This window comes from Vidua chalybeata, chromosome 18 (genome assembly GCF_026979565.1).
Source record: "Vidua chalybeata isolate OUT-0048 chromosome 18, bVidCha1 merged haplotype, whole genome shotgun sequence".
Classification (NCBI taxonomy): domain Eukaryota; kingdom Metazoa; phylum Chordata; class Aves; order Passeriformes; family Viduidae; genus Vidua; species Vidua chalybeata.
The window spans coordinates 9,191,263-9,210,609 of record NC_071547.1 but is presented as its reverse complement, the minus strand read 5'-3'; the positions used below and the strand labels follow the sequence as shown (position 1 = coordinate 9,210,609).

Here is a 19,347-nt window from a genome sequence, read left to right as displayed (position 1 = left end):
TGTATAATCTGTTTTATTGTTGGTTGGGGGGGTTTTGTTGATTTGGTAGCTTTTCCTTCCCCCTTGTAGGGATTTGTTTGCAGGCAAATTTTTCACTTTTATCCTGACCAGAGATTCCTTAAAGAATATTTCCCCAGGTTCTCTCCAACAATGTTTTCTGTTCTCTCTCATTTTCAAGAAGCTTCATATATATTTTGTAGAATATTATTAAGATTTTGTCCCCATTTAATTTCTCAACCAAACACTTTACAAACATTTTTAACTGAAGAGCCCCTGGGTCCCTGTGGAGTGAATTGGACATTAATATTAGGCTATGACATTAGTAGATTATGGTACTTTCCCCTCTTCACTAAAATTTCTTTAATCAAATTAAACTGTCAGCTACAATAAATAATAATATATTTGTTGCTGTTTATTGCTGTAGGGCAATCAAAACATACCCACAAAGGCTGAGGCTGTCTGTTGTTCAAGAGTAATTGCATTGGGTTTGAGCAAATCAAGTAAGGCAATTAAGGCTTTCATTGGGTCTCCTGGAAAAGTGGAGAATTATTTCAGTGGAAGGGGCATCAGCAGCTCAGCTCCTGTTCATTTCTCTCCTGTATTTTATGCTGTTGAGATACTTTTTTCCCTAAAATGTTTCTGGAACATGAGTGTTAAAAATACTTGTGAGAGCTGGGATGATGATTATGCAGCTCCTTTGCATAATTCCTTCTGTTATTTAGGTTTAGCAATAGTAGAAGTGGCAGGCCAGCATGTATCCATCTCTGAAAAATGTTTTTCTGGACACATTGTTTCAAGGGAAAGGGGAAATCCCAAAAAGGATTAGCAAGACTTTAATATATACAAAATATAATGGATTAGATAATGAGGATAATACATCATGTCCTGTGTTATTTAGTCTATTATTTATGAGATAATAATAATACTAATATTTTAATGAGAATACTACTCAATTGAGAAGTTGCTTGTGGGTATTAACTTGCCCTGCTATCAGGTGGCTAAATCTGGTGACAGTCTGCATTGGCTTTGGGGAGCAACTTTTAATCTGTTATTCAACTTTACTAGTCCCAGTGGAAATTTCAAAGCCATCTCTTACCACTAGTCCTTCCCTATTACCCTCCTTAAATATAAAAATTAATAAAACACTAGTAAACCAAAAAGAAATTAAATTGTGTGCTGTCCTGGCCTGTTTTGTAGGAAGAATACAGCCCCGAGATTGTTGTTTTTATAAGATTGGCAATGCTGAGATATTGCAGGGCTGTGTACTTAGTGATCACACAGAGATAATGTAATCAGTTGCTGAAGAAGTGAATGTATTTCCTTGCTTCATTTCTGTTGGTCTATCTGCATATAGACCTATTTTTATGTCCTGATATTTCTCCTCTGTAGAGATACTAATCAGAAAATTAGTCTTGAAAGTGTTCATTTTTGTTATCTCTTTTGTCTCTTGATAAATACGTGGTTTTGTTCATGTTTCTTAATCTGATCCTTCTGTGAATAAGAATAGAATGACCTTGCTTTCTGTCTGATAACCTTTTAGGAAAACACCTGTTTTCCTGCTGATTTTTTTTCTATCTACGTCATACCTACTGGACTTCAGATCTTTTTTGCTTTTAGTAATTCCTCTTCAACTGATTGCACATTTTAGTTTCCCACATTTTTGTCATCCTTCTGTGACTAATTCTTCTAATTAGAACCAGGTTCTGCTCACTTAATCAAGGTTGCAGTAAGAGAAGAAAGACTTCTGACATCAAAAAAAGGTGTAGAACAATTCTCTAACTGTCACCCTCCATTATTAGAAGCATATTAGGAAAGCTGTGCTGAGAGCCTTTGAATTTATATTTTGTCCACTTGCAAATATGAACTCTTTTCCAAGTTCACACCATTTGACTAGGAAACCATCAAAGGACGGTAGAGAATTTACTAACATAGTATGTGGCCTTCTGCAAATAAAATCATTAGAATTTTTGTCTGTGTTTGTCCTTCATTACTTGTACAAAGGATACTGTATAAGTTAGCATTTCTGAAGAGCATCCCCAAAGAAATCTACTTGCTTTATCAGGAGATGTGGAAGAGTGCCAGGGAAAAGATTAGAGGAGTTCCTCTGTGGGAGGTACTTTGCATGCTGATGCATCTTTCTCTTTGTTTGTAGTTTATTTGTTTTACCATTGCTTTATCATTTGTCATCCTCAAAAGGAAGACTTTTACACAAAAGTTTGTAAGAACGTGGCTAAGTGCCAGTAACTCTCACATTTTCTGTGCTAGGGTTCCATTTTCTGAGGACAGCACAGCAACTGCAGCTTCTACACAGTTCATGAGCTGCCCCGTGCCCCATCAGACAGTTGTGGCTTTTCAGCTGGGAATGCAGATCCATGACATTTATCCTGTTTGGTCTCCATCAGCAGCCTGGGCTGGGAGTTGGAATCAGTTCCTCACTGGTCTGTAGCTAATTGCCCTCTCCTCCATTCTCTGTTTTGTCTATCAGGTCTGAACAGACATATTCATGATAAGCTTAATGTCACCAGGCTCTAACCAGGGGGAGCATTCATTAGACACGGATCAGAGGCACTGTGTTATCTTACTTAAACTATTTGATTTTCTCACTCCTGTAAAAATCTCTCTTACTTCAATAAATTGCCCTGGCTCACAGGCAAAGCTAGAGAAATACCCTCAGTATATCAAATTATTTGTCAATTTGTCTAGTATTGGAACCCTAAAACTGCTTGAAGAGACCCTCGAGGATGATGAGAGACCCACAGGAGCACATTGCTAGCTGAGAGTGAGGCAAAGAAATGCCTGTTGTGTTCTGACGGGTGCTCACTCATCATCGCATCAGGAGATTCACTCCTGCTTATCTTTGAAAGCTTTAACACAAAGAAAGATTTAGCCTATTTCCAATCTGAAAACCTGCCTGACCTTTCAGTGCATACATTTTGTTTCAAGCAGTGAATCATTGGCTGCACCAACAACCTACAATGCTTCCAGGTTTCTCTTTGGGCTGCAGATATGAGGATGTGGAGATGAGATATTCAGAGCCTTGACAAAGCTGCCTCCCCTTCTGACAGTCTTGTAGATGATGTTGGTTTCTGCTTAGTTTCTGCTTGTGGCCTACAGAAATAAAAAAAAAAATTACATTTGTTTCCACTGTACATAAAGATAGGAATTGTGTGATTACTATTTTTTAGACATTGATTCTCCATTAGAGTTTCAAACTGTGGAATTTTGTTGGTGTGGTCACACTAAGAGCTGTGGACAGAGGCTACAGCACTGCTCAGCCTCTGAGCTCTCTTCTGCAGAGGCTGGGGTGAGAACACAAGGCACATTAGGGTAGATCAGTTCCTGACTAATGTTTTCTTTTGCTTGCCTCTGTAGACTGACACAGAAATGGAATTCATGAAAACCAAACTTTTTGTTAGGTGCAAGGACCTGGAGGAATATGCGTCAATCTCTGTAAAGAAGTGCCATCTGCAGCCTATCTTAGGCAAACTGTTTCCTGATAATTAAGGTTAGTAAATAAGTCTTTTATTTTCCACTGAAATACACAGCAGGGAAGGTCAGAACTAATGGGAATTTTGGATGCTCAGCAGCTTCCAGGGTTAATTTTTTCTCTGTTGGATTTAAAGCTAACATTTCACAGTCATGTAGGACAAACTGAAGAATGTGTTTGGGAGAGATGCCTAAACTAATAAAGGCTAGCACTGTTTTATAAGAGTATAGCTGCTTAAACAATAGAGAGATTTAAAATTTTCACTCTTTTAAGTAATCCCATTGTATTATAGGTTCTCTGCTGCTTTTTATTAGCCACAATTACCACAGGGTAGTTTACACAGGAGAAAACATTGCCAATGAACAGAGTGCCAGCCTTTGATTTCATCTCCGAGGAAATAACACCTGCAAGATCAGGCAGCCTGCTGTGCTTCCCATGTCCTTGACTGCTTGTTATGCTCAGTGTCACTTCAGGTCACCTTTTGCACCCAAAAGGCTGTAAATGAATAATGATTCCCTAATATCAAGCGGGGAATGGGACTCTCAGATACCCTCAGAGCCCAGAAATGTGCCTGGCATATATTGTTCTAAATATCCTGGATTTCTCTGACCCCTTCTAGCTCAAACAGAGGATGATGGGCATCATCTGGGGAAGCTTCCTTACTCAGAGCTGTGAGAATCTGTCTATAACCAGTGTGTTCCACATCTTTGTGACCACTTGTTTTACTTAGCTTAATTCTGAAGTCAGAGGAGCAAATAAAGGGAGAACAGACCCAAGCTCTGATGAACTTTGAACTTACTCAAATGTGGAGCTGATTAGCTACAACAGAGAGAGCCAACACCATGGTCTAAACAGCCTGAAATTCAGCCCAGTAAGCTCCTGGGTCCAGGTCTTGTGTTCACATGCATCTTTACCTGTATCCATGTGAGAGATGGAAGCAGATTCAAGTTTTCTCCTTCCCAGAAACACAGAACTGCTTCTCCATTGACTAATGCTGCTGAGTTGAGAGATGACACAGAGGTTGTCCCAGATCCTGGACCCCTGGGTTTTCCCCTGGTGCCAGGTCACTCCTCACAGATAATTGCTTGCCATCAACAACTAAAAGAACTACATCTTCCATGACTAGATTTACAGGTACAACCACTTAAAAAAAAAAAAAAAAAAAAGTATTCACCCACAGTGAGGTAAATATGCAGGTTTATTGCAGCCAAGCCACTCCTTTCTGTGTCATTCCTTCTCAGACATCTGCTCGTGGATGTTAAAACCCTGAGCACCTTTGGCAGGGACACTGAACTGTGAAATCTGCAGCACCTGTAACAGAGGAGGACTCTTTGGGAAAGAGTTGTCCAAGGAAAAGCAGCAGTTTCAACTTGTGTCCCATTGGAGACAAGTGAATCTGGAGTTATATATTATATACGACGTAGGTGATGACAGCAGTTTATCATTAACCTGAACTCTGCAAGAAGCACATAAGGAGAGAAAGAAGAAGAAAGCCAGAGAAGCAGCCAGGATGGAACCCATCATAAGGATCAACAATGCTGCAGACATCTCTGTTATTGTTGTCTACTTTTTGATAGTTCTGGCAGTGGGACTATGGGTATGTTGGGATTTTATTTTGTTTTACTTAATGAGCAGGTAGATTACAGAGTCTTGCCAAAATAGCTTAGTAAGGGAGAATGTATAATTATATAAATGTTTTGATGCTTAATTGAAATAGTTAACAAGTGCATGGTGGACAAAATGTGGGCACTAATTTACATTAGAGGGGATGGTGACCCAGGGAGGCATCCCTTTGGATGGATGAATGGAACCAGTGGGGAAGGTGGAGTGATGGGGTTTGTGTGGGATGGAGCCGAGGAATGTGATCAGTAAAGATCAGCCAGGGCCCCTCTTAGAAACAGGCTGGACCTGAGAGGTGGCATTTGCCCACGGAGCGCTGGGGCTGCAGGGAGAATTGGTGCTGTGAGGTGATGCCGTAGGAAATAGTGGGGAGGGGGAGTTGCAGGGGTGGGAAGGGAGGGGACGCCGTGTGCGGCGGGGGCGGAGAGGCGGCGTGGCAGCGCCGACAGCGCTGGGACAGGGACAGGGACAGGGACAGGGACACAGGGACAGGGACACAGGGACAGGGACACAGGGACAGGGACGGGGACAGGGACAAGGATGGGACAGGGACAGGGACAGGGACAGGGACAGGGACGGGGACAGGGACAGGGACGGGATGGGGACAGGGACAGGGACGGGGACAGGGACAGGGACAGGGACAGGGACAGGGACGGGGACAGGGACAGGGACAGGGACAGGGACGGGGACGGGGACAGGGACAGGGACGGGGACAGGGACAGGGACAGGGACAAGGACGGGACGGCAGAGCCGCCTCGGCCGAGGCTGCGGGTGCCGTTTGAGGGCAGCGTTCCGGGGCTGTTTCTCGGCTCCAGGGTGCAGAGCCACCGCGGCTGTGAGCAGGAGCAGCCCCGGGGCAGCCGTGGTGCAGCGCCTCTGCTCGGGGCCGAGCGCCGCGGTGCCCCTGCCCTCGCCCGGAGCCCAGGGAAACGAAGCCCCGGGAGCCAGGGGAGAAAAGCAGCTCCCAGCCCAGCGCTGGGACCTCGGAGCTGAAGCGTTTGACAGAATGGGCCAATGCACTGAGCTGCAGTGGTGGGAACGGCTCTGAATTCGGGTTTCCCTGGGGCAAACCCTCCTGGTCACCTGAACACCTGACCAATAACAGCAGAGAGGAGGGATTGCCCTTCAGGAATTCTCTGCTTTCCAGGAGCATCCCAGGAACATTTCACAGTGCAGAAAAGTCAGCTGCAGAACAAACATCCCTTTCTAACAACCTGGCAATATTTTGAGGGGCACCACCAATTTATGGTTTGCACAAAGTGGACGCAACCTTTTCTTTGCCTCTTCAGCACAGGAGTAGAGGCCAAAATATAGCTAAAAATCTGAAGCCCCAGTCCACCAGAACACCTTGTTGTCTGGCAGGAGGGAGCTGGGTCTTACCATGAGAGTCTGGCTGTTGCTGTAGTTGAACTTCATGTTAAAGGTCTCTGACAATAAGGGGCTGATCTCTGGCTTCTCAGTCATTGTGTGCTGAGTTAATTCCTGGAGTCTTTTCTTTCCAGCCATGAAGACATCGGTATTGGACAAATACTTACTCAGTTGCTGTGTGTAGTTAAATGTAAATCCATCATATTTACTTCCTTTCTTCTGCATTGGAAGAAAATATATGGATAATTTTCCCAGGTCTTCTTTCTTTATTTACCTGTTCAAAGTCCATCAGAGATGACAATGGAAATCCAGTAAATAATAGATCAAGGTCATTGATGAAAAATTGGAGGAAACTTCCCTCTAAAGCCCATCCCTTGACAAAGACAACATGAGTTTGTAAAAAGGAAATTTTAGCTGGCTTTTTCTTTTGGAATTTCAGAGGGAATCAGGCACAATGCTGATATCACAACAAGAAAACAGACACCTGTAGGGGCAGGATAGTATAGAGAAAAAAGCTGCATACTTTCTGTTAATACATTTGCAGTTTATAGTCTGTTTTGATGCCTGAAAGCAAAAGCTTTTCACCCCAACAAAAAATTCATGTGAGCTTTTACTTGAGTGATATTTTTTCTTGGTTAAATTTAATTTTATTTAGTGTTTCACACTATAATGAATGGTGAAGGAATGAAACTTGAATGGTTAATGAAGACCTAGATAAAAGAATCATTGTTCCATTGTATTATTTCCTTCATCATAAGGTTGTTCTTTTTAGCCACTCTGTTTCTTTCACTTTACCCTGCCTGTGTGTTTTCTTATCCCTTCATTCTAGCTGTTTGTTCTCAGCCTGTGTATAGCTTGCCTAGTACACTTGAAATATGATGAAAGCTTTCTTTTCCCCTTTTTTCCAGGCTATGTACTCCACCAACCGAGGCACAGTGGGTGGGTTTTTCCTGGCTGGACGGAGCATGGTTTGGTGGCCGGTGAGTGCTGTGTACACAAAACACAGGATGTGCCTCTGCACCCGGGCACTGTCCAGTCCTTACATCAAGAGCTCTGTGACACTGCTGAGGCTCTGATGGCTTTGCTGTGTGGCTGCAAATCCAACTCTTTCTCCAGCCGTGGTGTCACAGGGCAGGCTGCACAAACAGAGCCATGGGATGGGCAGGGAAAAGTGTTGGGGGAAGTTGGCTGAGCTGTCTTGGTTATGTGATCAACTTTGAATATAAATGCACTGGTAATGTCAATACAGACAAACCCAGTGCTTTTCCTTTCATCCCACTTTAAAACTTCTCAACATTTGGACTCCGTTCTTTTCATTGCACTCAAAGAAGCTGGCTCATTTTAAGGTTATCACAGACAGGAATTAATTTACTGAAATTTTCTCCTTTATCGCTCTATTGTTTCTACTTTTGGTAACAAGTTCTGGTCTGTACGAGGAGAAAAAATCCTGGAAATGTTCTGATATGTTATTGGTAAAATATATTTTAGGTGTATTTAAAGATTAGCTGTGGCTTAGCTTGATTGTCTTCTGTGGATCTCTATTGTCTTCCAAGGTAGAGAACAGGAGCCAAAGCTACAAAGTGTTTTTAGCCATCCATTCCATCAGGCTATTTGGCAGAAATGATGTTAGAAACAATTGTCTATTTGTTCCTATTCATACAGTCTCTTTAATAGGAAAAGCAGACAGCTTAGACAAACCTGCATTTTCTGTATTACTGGAATACAGAAGATGGAATCGTGTTTTACATGATTCCATTTGTTTGAATGGAATTCCTCAACACTTCTGATCTTGCATTCAGTCTCAGAAAATGTTTCTGCACTTCATTAAGGTTTGGGAGTCAAGACTCCACACACATTGGTTCAGTTACAGGACCAGAAGACTGAGAGTAAATATTGGTTCCCTGAAGATTTAGGAATTTTCTTGAAGTAGGCTGCAGAAATACCTGCTCACCTTTCAGTCTGTGCTTCAGAGAGCTGCTCTCTGCCTTTAGAAGACATTGGGACAGCCTCTTTAAGGACATGAAAGGATTAAAGGCCAATGACAGTAAAAGATTTCTTCATCTGATGTAGTAGATCTAAGGAAATTCAGGTTCCTTTGGAAGATTGAGGAAAGAGAGTTTCCAAGTTATTTTATGATTAAACCAAACAGATTACTCTATTTAACTGTCACTTTAATCAGGGGGCTGGTTTTAACCTTGTGCAATTCTGTCTGCCTGTCAAGGGGATATGAATATCCTTTTGTGCAGATGTAAATGGAGGCAGCAAGGCAGCAAAGACTCACACAGGAAAGTTCAGTCTTGTTCCAGTGGCACTGAGAACTCCCAATGATCCCCCTGAAACTTGGGGGAGAGGATCTGACACCGAGTCCTCTGCCAACACAAACCCAACAGACCCAGCAAGCTCCCCTCCTCTGGTGAGAAGCCAACTGGGATCACCCCACAGATCCTGCCAGGATCCCCTCTCTCCTTCCCAGACTCTGTGAGCTCAGCATGGACAAAGTGCTGGTCCTCAGTGCAGTCCTAGATCTCCTCTTCAGTCCTTCCCTTTGGAATGCCAGGAGCAGCTTCCCATGCCATAAAAATGAACCCTTCTTGCTATTCTTCCTCATATCACTCAAAATAAACAAAGAGCAAGCACTCCAAAACCACAAACTAAATACCATGTCAGCAGCACCACCCTGGAAAGTTTGCCTTGGATAAAAAGAGATTCCAAAACACCAATTCCCACAGCTTAGCAGGCAGATGGGATGTCCATCACCCAGAGCAAACTGGGCTGAAATGATGAGGAAACCAATGAAAGTATAGAAAGTTTAGTCAGAGATGTGATCTCAGCTCTGCAACTGCTAAAGCTGTGTGTGATGTTTTACTTTGTGCTTTGACTTCTCTTTTGTGCCATGTCAGGGCTAACCTGGAACAGTTCTGGACAGCCTCAGTGCATTTCCACAGACAGGGTGGGGGCAGTTGTTTCGCAAGTGGACCCTTGTTTGTCAGATTTCTCCCCTGCCATTTCAGGATAATGACCCTTGTCATGTAATTGCTTTCTGGAACAGAACAAAATGAAGAAAAAAATCCTTCCAAAAACTTGGTATAAACTGAATTCCCCTAAACTAATTGTATTTTTCAGTTGTTGCCTGTATTCTGTGCTCTGCAGGGCACCCACAAGTGGCTTTTCTGACCCTAGAGGGAAGAAGGCTCATTAGCAGTGTGTTAGGATCTCCTACTGACAAGCTGGGAAAGGGATTCTCTTCACTTAAACCATATAATATCTGTGGTTTGGTAGACCAGAGGAGACCCTGGAAATGAAGGGCTAGAGATTATTCCTACTTTTAATATGGATTTTGAATGTTTGTCAGTCACTGGCAAACTGTGATTGTGATTGTGATTCGATTTCTCAATGTATAAAGTAGGACCAAGACACATCCTGGACCAAATTTGTCCTGCTTTGGCTCTGATTGTTCTGCTCCAGCAGAATCCAGGAAAGTTGTTCAGCATTTTGCAGAAGCAAGCCCAGAGTTAGTTTTGTGGCTGAGGTGAGAGCTCACTTCGCTGGAATCACTGTCCTTGTGCAGTGGCTGAGTAGTCATCTCAGTAGTTCCATGGTTAATTAGGGATAAAGGGACATAAGAACATTCTCAGAGATCACCTGAAACTGAAATCTGTCGTTGTTAGTCATAATGTAAGAAATGCTTACAAAATGCTGTGCTCTTTCCACTGTCTTTTTGTAGAAACTGAGAGAAAAATCTTCAAGAAACTGGTTTTGGTCTCTTGGGCTTTGAGGGAAATATCTTCAGGAGAGACTCATGGCTCTTTAAATCCTCATATTCAGCTCTGCTTTTTCCAAAAAGACACAGAGAAGTTCAAGGCAAGCGACAGCTCTGTAGCAATGGGCCTTGCCAACTTCAGCTTCCTTTGCCAGATGAAGGAGTTGGGTTCAGCCAAATGCTTCCTGCCATTGTAGGACATGAAGTGTCTGTTCCTGCAGAACTGTCAGCTTTGGTAGCAGCCACTCGCACAGGATTAACAGCCCTTCATGCACCATTAAGAAACCTCAAACTTTTGAAGCTTTCCTGCTTTTGAATTTTCTTATTCAGGTTGTGTAGTTTTGCAGACAGAGCTGTCTGCACAAAATTATGGGTTACCTTCTACACCTCAGCTCCTGAGGCATGAATGGTAATAGGACAAAGAGTATCTGCTGGGCATGGGAAGGCCAGCTCTGTAAAAAAGATTTACTGAACAGTAGTGTAGGGTCAAGGGCACTCCAAAGAGAAATGTAACTCAGCTCGTTTCTGATCATGTACATTTAGATCTTTGTCAGACAGATAAGAATTAGGGGAAAAAACCCAATAGGTTCTTACTTCAGCTGTACACAGCTTATCTTTGTGGCCATCAGAACTGACCACTGGCATGATTTCTCTGATCTTTGCAGCCTGTTAAGTTTTACATAGTCTCAGGATTTTGCCCACTTGCTGAACCTGACACTGCTATGAGGAACCAGGAACAACAATTCTGCTGTCAATAAGATTTGCATTTCCTTTTGTTAGGTAAAGTAGAAAAATGAAGTAATCAAAGCAAAGCTCTGATAGAAAAGTGAAACCAGTGAAATGGATTTCTACAGAATCCATGAGCTTTCCAGCTGGCTGGGAGGTGTTGTTTCTGTCTCAGAGTACAAAGTGGGGAGTACAAAACAGCTCGTGAGCCTGAGTTGTTCCAGGTTTGTTGGAGTACAGGCATTTTGATGATTATTGAACATCCATCCCTCCTGCTTAGTACACTGGGAATTGTAAAGATGTGGTTTAATTGGGTAATAATGCAATTCACAGAACTTTCAGATTAACTGGGAAAGAAGAATAAAACCTCACACTTCCTTCTTTGGGTCTCAGAGCCTTGGAAGTGTGGCAGTGATATTGCATTGTACTGATTTTTCCAAAGTGACTAAGGGTGATCCCAAAAAACTCAGGTAGGAAAAGTAATGCCTTTGCATCAGAGTAAAGTCCCATGTTTCAGGGTAGAGCTGCTAGTTAAAGAAAAGCATGAACAGTCCCAAGGAGTAGGAATGAGAAATGTGTCAGGGAAGAGGGATTTGAGAAACAACTTCTGCAGGAGTGACCTTGTGGGGTGAGAGGATCCCCTGCTGTTCTAAGGATCAGTGGGAAAAGGTTTGGTACTGAGCTGATGCCTTCAGGAGGGTGGGCACGGGGAAGGGGGACGTGCTGGCAGGTCCTGGCAGGGAGAGGAGCCACAGGCTGTGCATTCTGCACAGCCACTGCAGCTGCCACTGGCCTGCAGAGTGCATCCATCCAGCTGGGAATGGCCAGGGCTGGGATGTCACTGCATCCTCCACTTAATGACAAGAGCAAGGTGAAAGAGTTAATGAATAACAGGAAAAAACACAGTGATCATCATCTGTTTCAGGGTGGTGCTACTTCTGCTGAACAGAATGCTCTTGTTAAGGCCTGACCTCTTAAAATATATTAAAAGAGTTAATGTTCCACGTTTGCCTCAGGTTAGTTCAGGTTTTTCATCCTCTTTCCCTCTTAGCAGCTTTTGTCCCTTTCAACCAACTTTCTTCTTCACCTTTCCTCCTAGATCTGTCTTCAAAGTCAGTTCACTCACACATTCACTGAGAATAGTTCCAGAAGATTGTTTCCCTCTGCCTTTCCCAGTTTCAGCCCAGAGTTTTTAAGTTGTTCAGCAGCATCTACCAATGGCAAATGAAGAATTCCAGTAATCAGCCTTTCCAGTACAAAAATCCCACAGCAGTAAGTTCTTCAGCAAGGCAGCTCGGGCCCAGATCCCATCTGCCTTCTTTCCTCATCCTTAAAATATGGCAGATGGGAAATTTCCCTTTCCCCTCCGGCATCAGCAGCCAATGGGCTGTGAGGGTATCTGGTCAGCACTCTTCTTGCTGTGATTGTGCTGTAGATTTAAGGGTAATCTGCATTTTCCTGGCTATGAAGCCATGTTCTCCCTTCCCAGGTATATGACATAACTGAAACCTATTTTTAAAATTGCATCCATTATTAGTATATGTTGATCTTAAAGTTCTGCTGCATTGGATGTTCCCTAATTCAGAGAAAAAAAATTAGGATGTGAATGTGGGAATTGCATTCACATTGTTTTGTCCTCCTGCTGGTGCTGAATATGTTGGTAGTTTTGCATTGGTTTAGTTTGGTTTTGTATTTTTCTTTCAAGACAATGTTATTTTAGATAAATTTGAGGACACAGCATCAGCAGCATTGCCTGCAGTATGTCCTGGGGTTTCAGGCACTGAGCCAAAGCTTGTGCCTGTCAGTTCTCAAAGTTCTTTAGCTGCTTTTGTTACTTGGATCTACCTTTAAGCTTTTGAAACAGGAGAGGGAACACATTAAATAAAATCAGAGATGAATGTGGTTAATATTTTCTGGTGATTGCATTTCTAGTAACCTAGATTTAAGTTTAATTATTTATCTCCAAGGAAAGCATTGGTCAACAGTGCTAATGCTTGGTATAAGTGGTACTTTTTTCTTCACTATCATTTCTGGAAAACTGTTGCTGTCACAAAGAGGTTAGAAGAAACAGAGGTCTTTTGTTTGCCAATGTTTGTTGCAAAACTTATCAGTCCTGTAGAAATGTCATATGATCAACTGGTTACAGTTCTGTAGGGCACAACTGGCTTTTAGAAATGTGGGGAAAAAATCCCAAATCCAGAACCAAGTGAACTTAAAAACATAAATTTCCTGTCACAGCAAAAGAACAGTTTGTCTACAGAAAAAGACTTGAAGAAATCAGGAGATGAAACTGAGGAAAGAGAAGAACAGTAAGCCTGGAAGAGTGGAACCCTCTGAATTTTATTTGTGTGTTGCAAATAAAAATAGGGGAGGATAATCTATTTGTTATCAGAGATCAGGATTGTGGGTTGAAGAGCGTGGTTGCTATTTCTGGCTATGCCACAGCTCTATGGAATAAATCTGCTCTGCAGAGCTGGAATTCTGTGATGAAATCCTTCATCCTCCCAAAACTCAGGTGATCGTCCCTGTGCTCCCAGAAACACTGACTGAATATTTGCTGCATTCAAATCAGTTGGACTCGGTGATCCTTGTAGGTCTCTTCCAACTTAGGATATTCCATGATTCAAATGACAGCATTGGAAGACATTAGCAGAAATTCCCTTGCCTGCTTTCTTTTTTTTTTTAAGCCTAGTGATTGTTGTTGCTGTTGTTTTAGATTTCAGAGGATGTAAGAAAAAATAGAGAAGAATAAAAAAATGTTCACTTCGTTTTTTCATCTCAGAACTTTTCCAGCTTCCTTGTCCTCTGCCCACAATACTCAATTCAATCTAACCTCTTTTTTATGCCTGACTTCTCACCCTGCATCATTCAGTACCTGATCCAGTAAATTATCACTGGGTATTTCTGCTGCCTTTTAATGTGTTCATTTTGAGGAAATGAAGCTCATTCCTTTTCATCTTTTCTATTGTCTAAGATACTTGATTAAAGATTAGATCTTTGTGAATGGCTCCTGCCTGTCTGTAAGCCAACAGGAACCTTTCATTTTTTTAATCTCTCCCTGTTCACCAATTCCCATGTTCTCCCTACTGTTCAGTTTCTATGATCAGTGCAATATTTGGGGGTCTTAAAGATCCAGCACTCCTTAATTATAACTCCTTGATTTACTATTGCTTCTAGCTTCCAGAGGCATTTTCTCAGCAGACATTTCTGCTATGCAGCTTTTAGAATTTTATTCAGTAATCAAATACCTTTTGGCTAAAAGTGAACCAAGTCCAGCTCTCACCAATGGCACATTTGGATGCACAGGCTGTGCAATGTGGAACAGGGAATGCAGGTTTGACAAGTGGGGATGCCCTTGTCATTTCCTCCTTGAACAAGGAAGATCACAGTTTTCTTCCCTGATTGCCTGGATATCATCCCAATGCCAGTTTGGCAAGTTTTGCAAACATTTTAAAATCTATATTGGTGTAGTATATTTTTTGACTCAAAAAATATTTTATATTTTATAATATTATAAAATTATAAAATTATAAATATTATAATATAAAATATTTTATATTTTATTCAACATCCTCTTCTCCCTCACTATTGTAGATGTGATGGCTGGAGGCTCTGGTTTCAGTGGGAACATTAAGTGGAAGTCCTGAAAGCTATGAAGGAAATTGATTGTCAGTCGTTCTCATCATCACCACCACCACAGAGAGGCATGAGTTCAATGTGCCAAGTGAAGGGGATTTTTTAGTAATTCCCATGAACATAAGAGCCAATTTTTGTTTTTTCTCTTTGCAGATTGGTGCTTCTCTATTTGCCAGCAACATTGGCAGTGGGCACTTTGTGGGAATAGCAGGAACAGCAGCAGCTGGAGGAATTGCCATTGGAGGATATGAGTGGAATGTAAGTGGCATATATGTCAGGGAAATACTTGTGACATCTGGATTATCTGCAGAGCTTAATCAAAATAACATTGCCTAATAATTTAGCACTGTCAAAGTTTGTGCTTGGCAACACTTGTTTTCTGCACAGACCAGTAAGAGTTAATGTAATCTAGTGTTTAACCTGTCTAAGCCACTGGAAAAGGTGACACTTTTCAGTTGAGGTTTTTTAGAGAGCGTTTGAACCAAATAAGTTGGTGGATTTTCTTCTCTATGCATGTCTTTTATTACTTTCAAAGTATTTGTGAACAACATTTTCAGACTACAGGATGCTGGGAAGAATTTATCAGGTAATCCATGGTAATTTTTGCAGCATTTTGCTATGTAGAAATTATTGAAGGGGCTTTGATTTCTTCACAGGCTGTAAGGAATTTTGAACATCCTTCACAAGCACCTGCATTCCAAAAATCTTTTCCTCTTTACCTTCTCCTTCCTGGAATGATGCTCTTGTTTTGCTTATGGTTCCAGTACAGGTATATATCATTTATATAGAAATGAGCTTCCCGGAGTACCAGGGTCAGTGCAAACTGCAGCAGCTCAGAGACTCCCGTGAACGACTGCAGCCCATTTCCTTGTGTTCTCAGGCTCTGTGGGCGCGGCTGACAATGTCCTTGTTGTGACAACGACACAATTCACCTAATTCACCTCCCTAATTCACCCTCGGGGAGGGAATTAGCCATGACACAAAGGGTTGAATGAGCCTCCACAGGTCGATACTTCCCTCGCATTTACTTCTGAGCAGCGAAAGAATCCTCCCACCCTGGGGGATTTGGCTTGTGTTCCTTAGCAAGTAAATGGTTGTTGCAAATAATGAAGTACTGGTATGATAGAAATGTTTAAGGAAAAGGACAAAGCTCAAAATGAACTGTACGAGATGTGCAGTTTATCTGTCAGCTCCCTCTTTTTGATGATATCAGGCCTATGACAGACCTGATTCTCTTTCTTTTTGCAGCAGAACAAAGCAAATCAAAACAGAACACAAATCTCTAGGGCCCAAATCCTTCTTCAAACATCTCTAACACTTTCTCTCCTGCGAGATTCCTGCTGGACCAGTATCAATACACAGTGCACAGCAGTGGTTGGTTGGGAAGCAGCACTGATGTCTGTGGGTGTTTGAGCAGACACACTGCAGAGCTCATGACTTACAGTGGCACAGTTATCACACATAACAGAAGTAATGGAAGTAATACCAAATTTGACTGTTGCCATCCTTCTGTGTCCCTGTTCCATTCAAATTATTTCTATTTTATATCAGAATAACAGCAGAAGCTGACCCAGTATTTCTTGTCCATCTTACAGTTTTGACCTAAGGGCAGAACTTAAAAGATATAGTTTAAAAGCCCTCTAAACCCTGTGGACAAAATAAACACAGAGTGCAGCTCTGAGGGCAGGAATTTGTTTTATATTTGTTGATTTAAGTATGTACAACTCGATATTGGACAGCATTCCAGCCATTTAAGTCAGAAACCTGTGACATTGCTATAAGTAAGATCAGTAGTTCACAAAATATACATGGACACAGAAAATATATTATTAAATTGTAAATGAAAATACAAAATATTTTACAAATTGCATGTGGTGCATCCTGTACAGTCTATGAAATTGTTGTAAAGCATTCAGCCATGCTGGCTTTCTATGAAGAGAGCTGGCATAGTCTGGTGCCACTGGTGCAGCTGTAATTCAATACTAGAGGGCAATCCTGTGAGGAGAAATCAGCTCTGTGCTATAATCATGTGTGCTTTGGGACAGCTAGCATGAAACCCAGGCTGTATAATACCTGATGAAGTTTTTAGCCAAGATTCCATCCCCAAATTTTCAACTGTGAATCAAAGGACAGAGCAGAACCTCCTCCCCCACACCCCTGTAGTACCCAGGTTTTTGTGATTTCACTGGTCTCCAGCTGCTGTTGGCTCTGATAAATGGTCTTAGGGAGCAGTGTCTAGAGACACGAGGCTAATTCAGCTGATCTTGTCTTGGCTGCAGGCTCTGATATTTGTGGTGGTTCTAGGATGGATCTTTGTACCCATCTACATCAAAGCTGGGGTAAGTCAAAGCACTGCATTACACTCTCTTTGCTGCTCATGCTTACAGCTCAGGGCTGGAGTATTGCAAAGTCATTATGAATGGCACGAGATCCGAGTGTGCCAGAACAGCACTCTGGTATTTCTGTGTACTTGAAAAATGAGGATTCTCTGTTCTAAGACCTCAGCTGAGAAGTACTTGGTGCTCCTTCCTTGTTCTCCTTTGATTCCTGGAGCTGCTCTTCTTTGAAACTGCAATTACAGTCTCCTAATTTTGTGCTCCACTCTCACAGTGTCTAAGTACCAAAAATCTTCTTCTAATTTGATTTGTACCTGTTCCCCATTATCTAAAACCTTCTCTACCTCCACAGGTGGTGACAATGCCAGAGTATCTGAGGAAGCGTTTCGGTGGGAAACGGATCCAGGTCTACCTGTCAGTCCTTTCCCTGATCATATATGTTTTCACAAAGATCTCAGTAAGTGAAACTTCTACAGCAATTTCTTCCATTCTACATTGATCTAAAGCAAAGAAATGTTCTTTTACAATATTGCTCTCACAACTGGTCAATCATTTCAGATTTGGAGCTCTTGGCTGAATTAACAAGTGTAAAAGTATGATTTTGTGTTTTCTTTATTCTGTCCAGTGAGACGCTGTGCTGCAATCCAAAGTTTTTTCTTCCTGGCAGTGTCTCTTGATGCTTGTTGTGCTTTGTCCACTTTCTAAAGTTTTAGGGTTTACTTTTACATTTGCTCTCCTCTAGAAAACATCAGAGTGGAGGGAAACTGGTAATATATTATGGTCTGTTATCTTAGGGATCTGTGAAACCCAGAGCAGGAATTTTTGTCCCTAGATTTCATATTTATCTGTTTTAGTATCCTCTGATGAACATGCCATCAGTAATATAGATGAGGGAAAAGAGCAAGGGGACTATGGATAAGAAAAGAATAACAAGAATTAGAAAATGGAAGAGTGGGGAAATGGAAATGAGGGACATTGTAACAGCTGAGGTGAAAGGAGGGAAGAGGAGAGATTCTTTTAATGGGCAAGTGATTGGTGTAAACTTTAAGGTACTACGAAGTTAATGTTTATTAAGTAAATGGATGTGTTTCTGTGGAGTAGTAAAGGGAGCTGGTATTTTCCATATGTCTTGAAAGTACCAAGCTTCTAAGGAAGTCCACAGTTCAGGCATACTTCAGTCTGTTGTTTTGCAGAAGTTGTCATGGCAGATTAGTCTTTGCCCTCTGAATGGGAGCTGAGTGATAATAGTGCAATTTAAGCTAAAAGATTGGCCTTTTGCTCTCATTCTCACATTAAAACTGATCCTTAGAGAGGTTATAAATTAAACAGGTTAGTAGTGTGAGCTGGCCTCAGAGCTAGATTTCTGTATATTTCAAAAGGATTAGAGAGTTTGCTGTAGTTGTGCTCAGCTATCAGAGTCAGAACTCCCGGCTACGACACAGAGTTCTGGACGTTCCAGCAGCAGTCACTGACTCACTCTCCTTTTCAGCAACACATGTTGGTGGTGAGCCTATCAAGGTGCTGTGTAGATTCTGAATTTACTATCCAGCTTTGATTTCCAGCCTGTGTCATGCCTGAGGCTCTGATTGGGATTTTTCACTGTTTCACTTGGAGTGTCCTGTTTCCAGGAAAAACAGGTTCTGCAAATAAGCTTCCAGTGTGGTTGTGAGGATCAAACAGCCTCTCCATAGTCAAGGGATCCATACAGCAGCAGGTTACCTGGGCCCCACTCTACCACTGGCCCACCCCAGCTTCCCATCAACCCCTTTATTCCAGGTGTTTGTGGGGAAGTGCCATGGAGCCGGGTCTCTGTGCTGTGCAGGGGAAAAATTTGGTGTTCAGTTTCCTCTAAGCATGTCTTTTGTTTCCCCTAACTGCCCTGAGCAGCTCTGGCAGTGTCTGTGCCTGTACAGGTGAGATTTCTGTAGTGTACAGACAGGTCTCTGCATTGCTGCCTCACGCACTGCATTTGGATGGGCAGGATCTGCCCAGGACTGATTTACTTACTCTGTCTGATTCAGATTCAGAGCAGCCAATCCTTGGAGGTTTCAGGTGCTGTCAGAGGATCTCAGAGCAGGTTTTGCTATGCCATGCTGTGCAACACCATGTCCACATGGTGGCCAGAGCAGGGAGGGAAGGGCTGTTCCCTGCTGGGCTGCAGGGAGCTGTGCTGAGGGGAGAGGCACAAGCACAGGGAGGGAGCACAGGCCTCCCTCCCCACAGGCACGTTGGATATCCACATACATCCACGTGTTGACAAGCCATTGTATTTTACTTCCCGCAGCGCTGCCTCGGCAAACACTCCTTTGTGATCTCTGGGGCTCTTTGAGATCTGATGGAGAAGGATGGGCTGCTGCCCTGCCCTGAATGGGAGGTCACACCCCCCAGCAATTCTCACTGCCTCTTATCCTTGC

The 19,347-nt window shown here is 42.4% G+C and overlaps 1 protein-coding gene across 3 annotated transcripts in view; it reads left to right on the top strand.

Moving 5' to 3' along the window:
* SLC5A1 (solute carrier family 5 member 1) overlaps positions 1–19,347 on the top strand; it is a 42,817-nt gene that overhangs the window by 11,406 nt on the left and 12,064 nt on the right. The window contains exons 1-6 of one of the 3 annotated variants that reach the window (XM_053959622.1): positions 2,424–2,438; positions 3,373–3,505; positions 7,384–7,455; positions 14,751–14,855; positions 16,877–16,936; positions 17,286–17,390. In XM_053959622.1, coding sequence (XP_053815597.1) covers positions 7,387–7,455; positions 14,751–14,855; positions 16,877–16,936; positions 17,286–17,390 — 339 coding nt within the window. In that variant the 5' untranslated portion in view covers positions 2,424–2,438; positions 3,373–3,505; positions 7,384–7,386. Of the gene's footprint in view, positions 1–2,423; positions 2,439–3,372; positions 3,506–4,779; positions 5,085–7,383; positions 7,456–14,750; positions 14,856–16,876; positions 16,937–17,285; positions 17,391–19,347 lie in introns of those variants that run through there. The other 2 variants (XM_053959621.1, XM_053959620.1) reach the window with 2 other exon arrangements.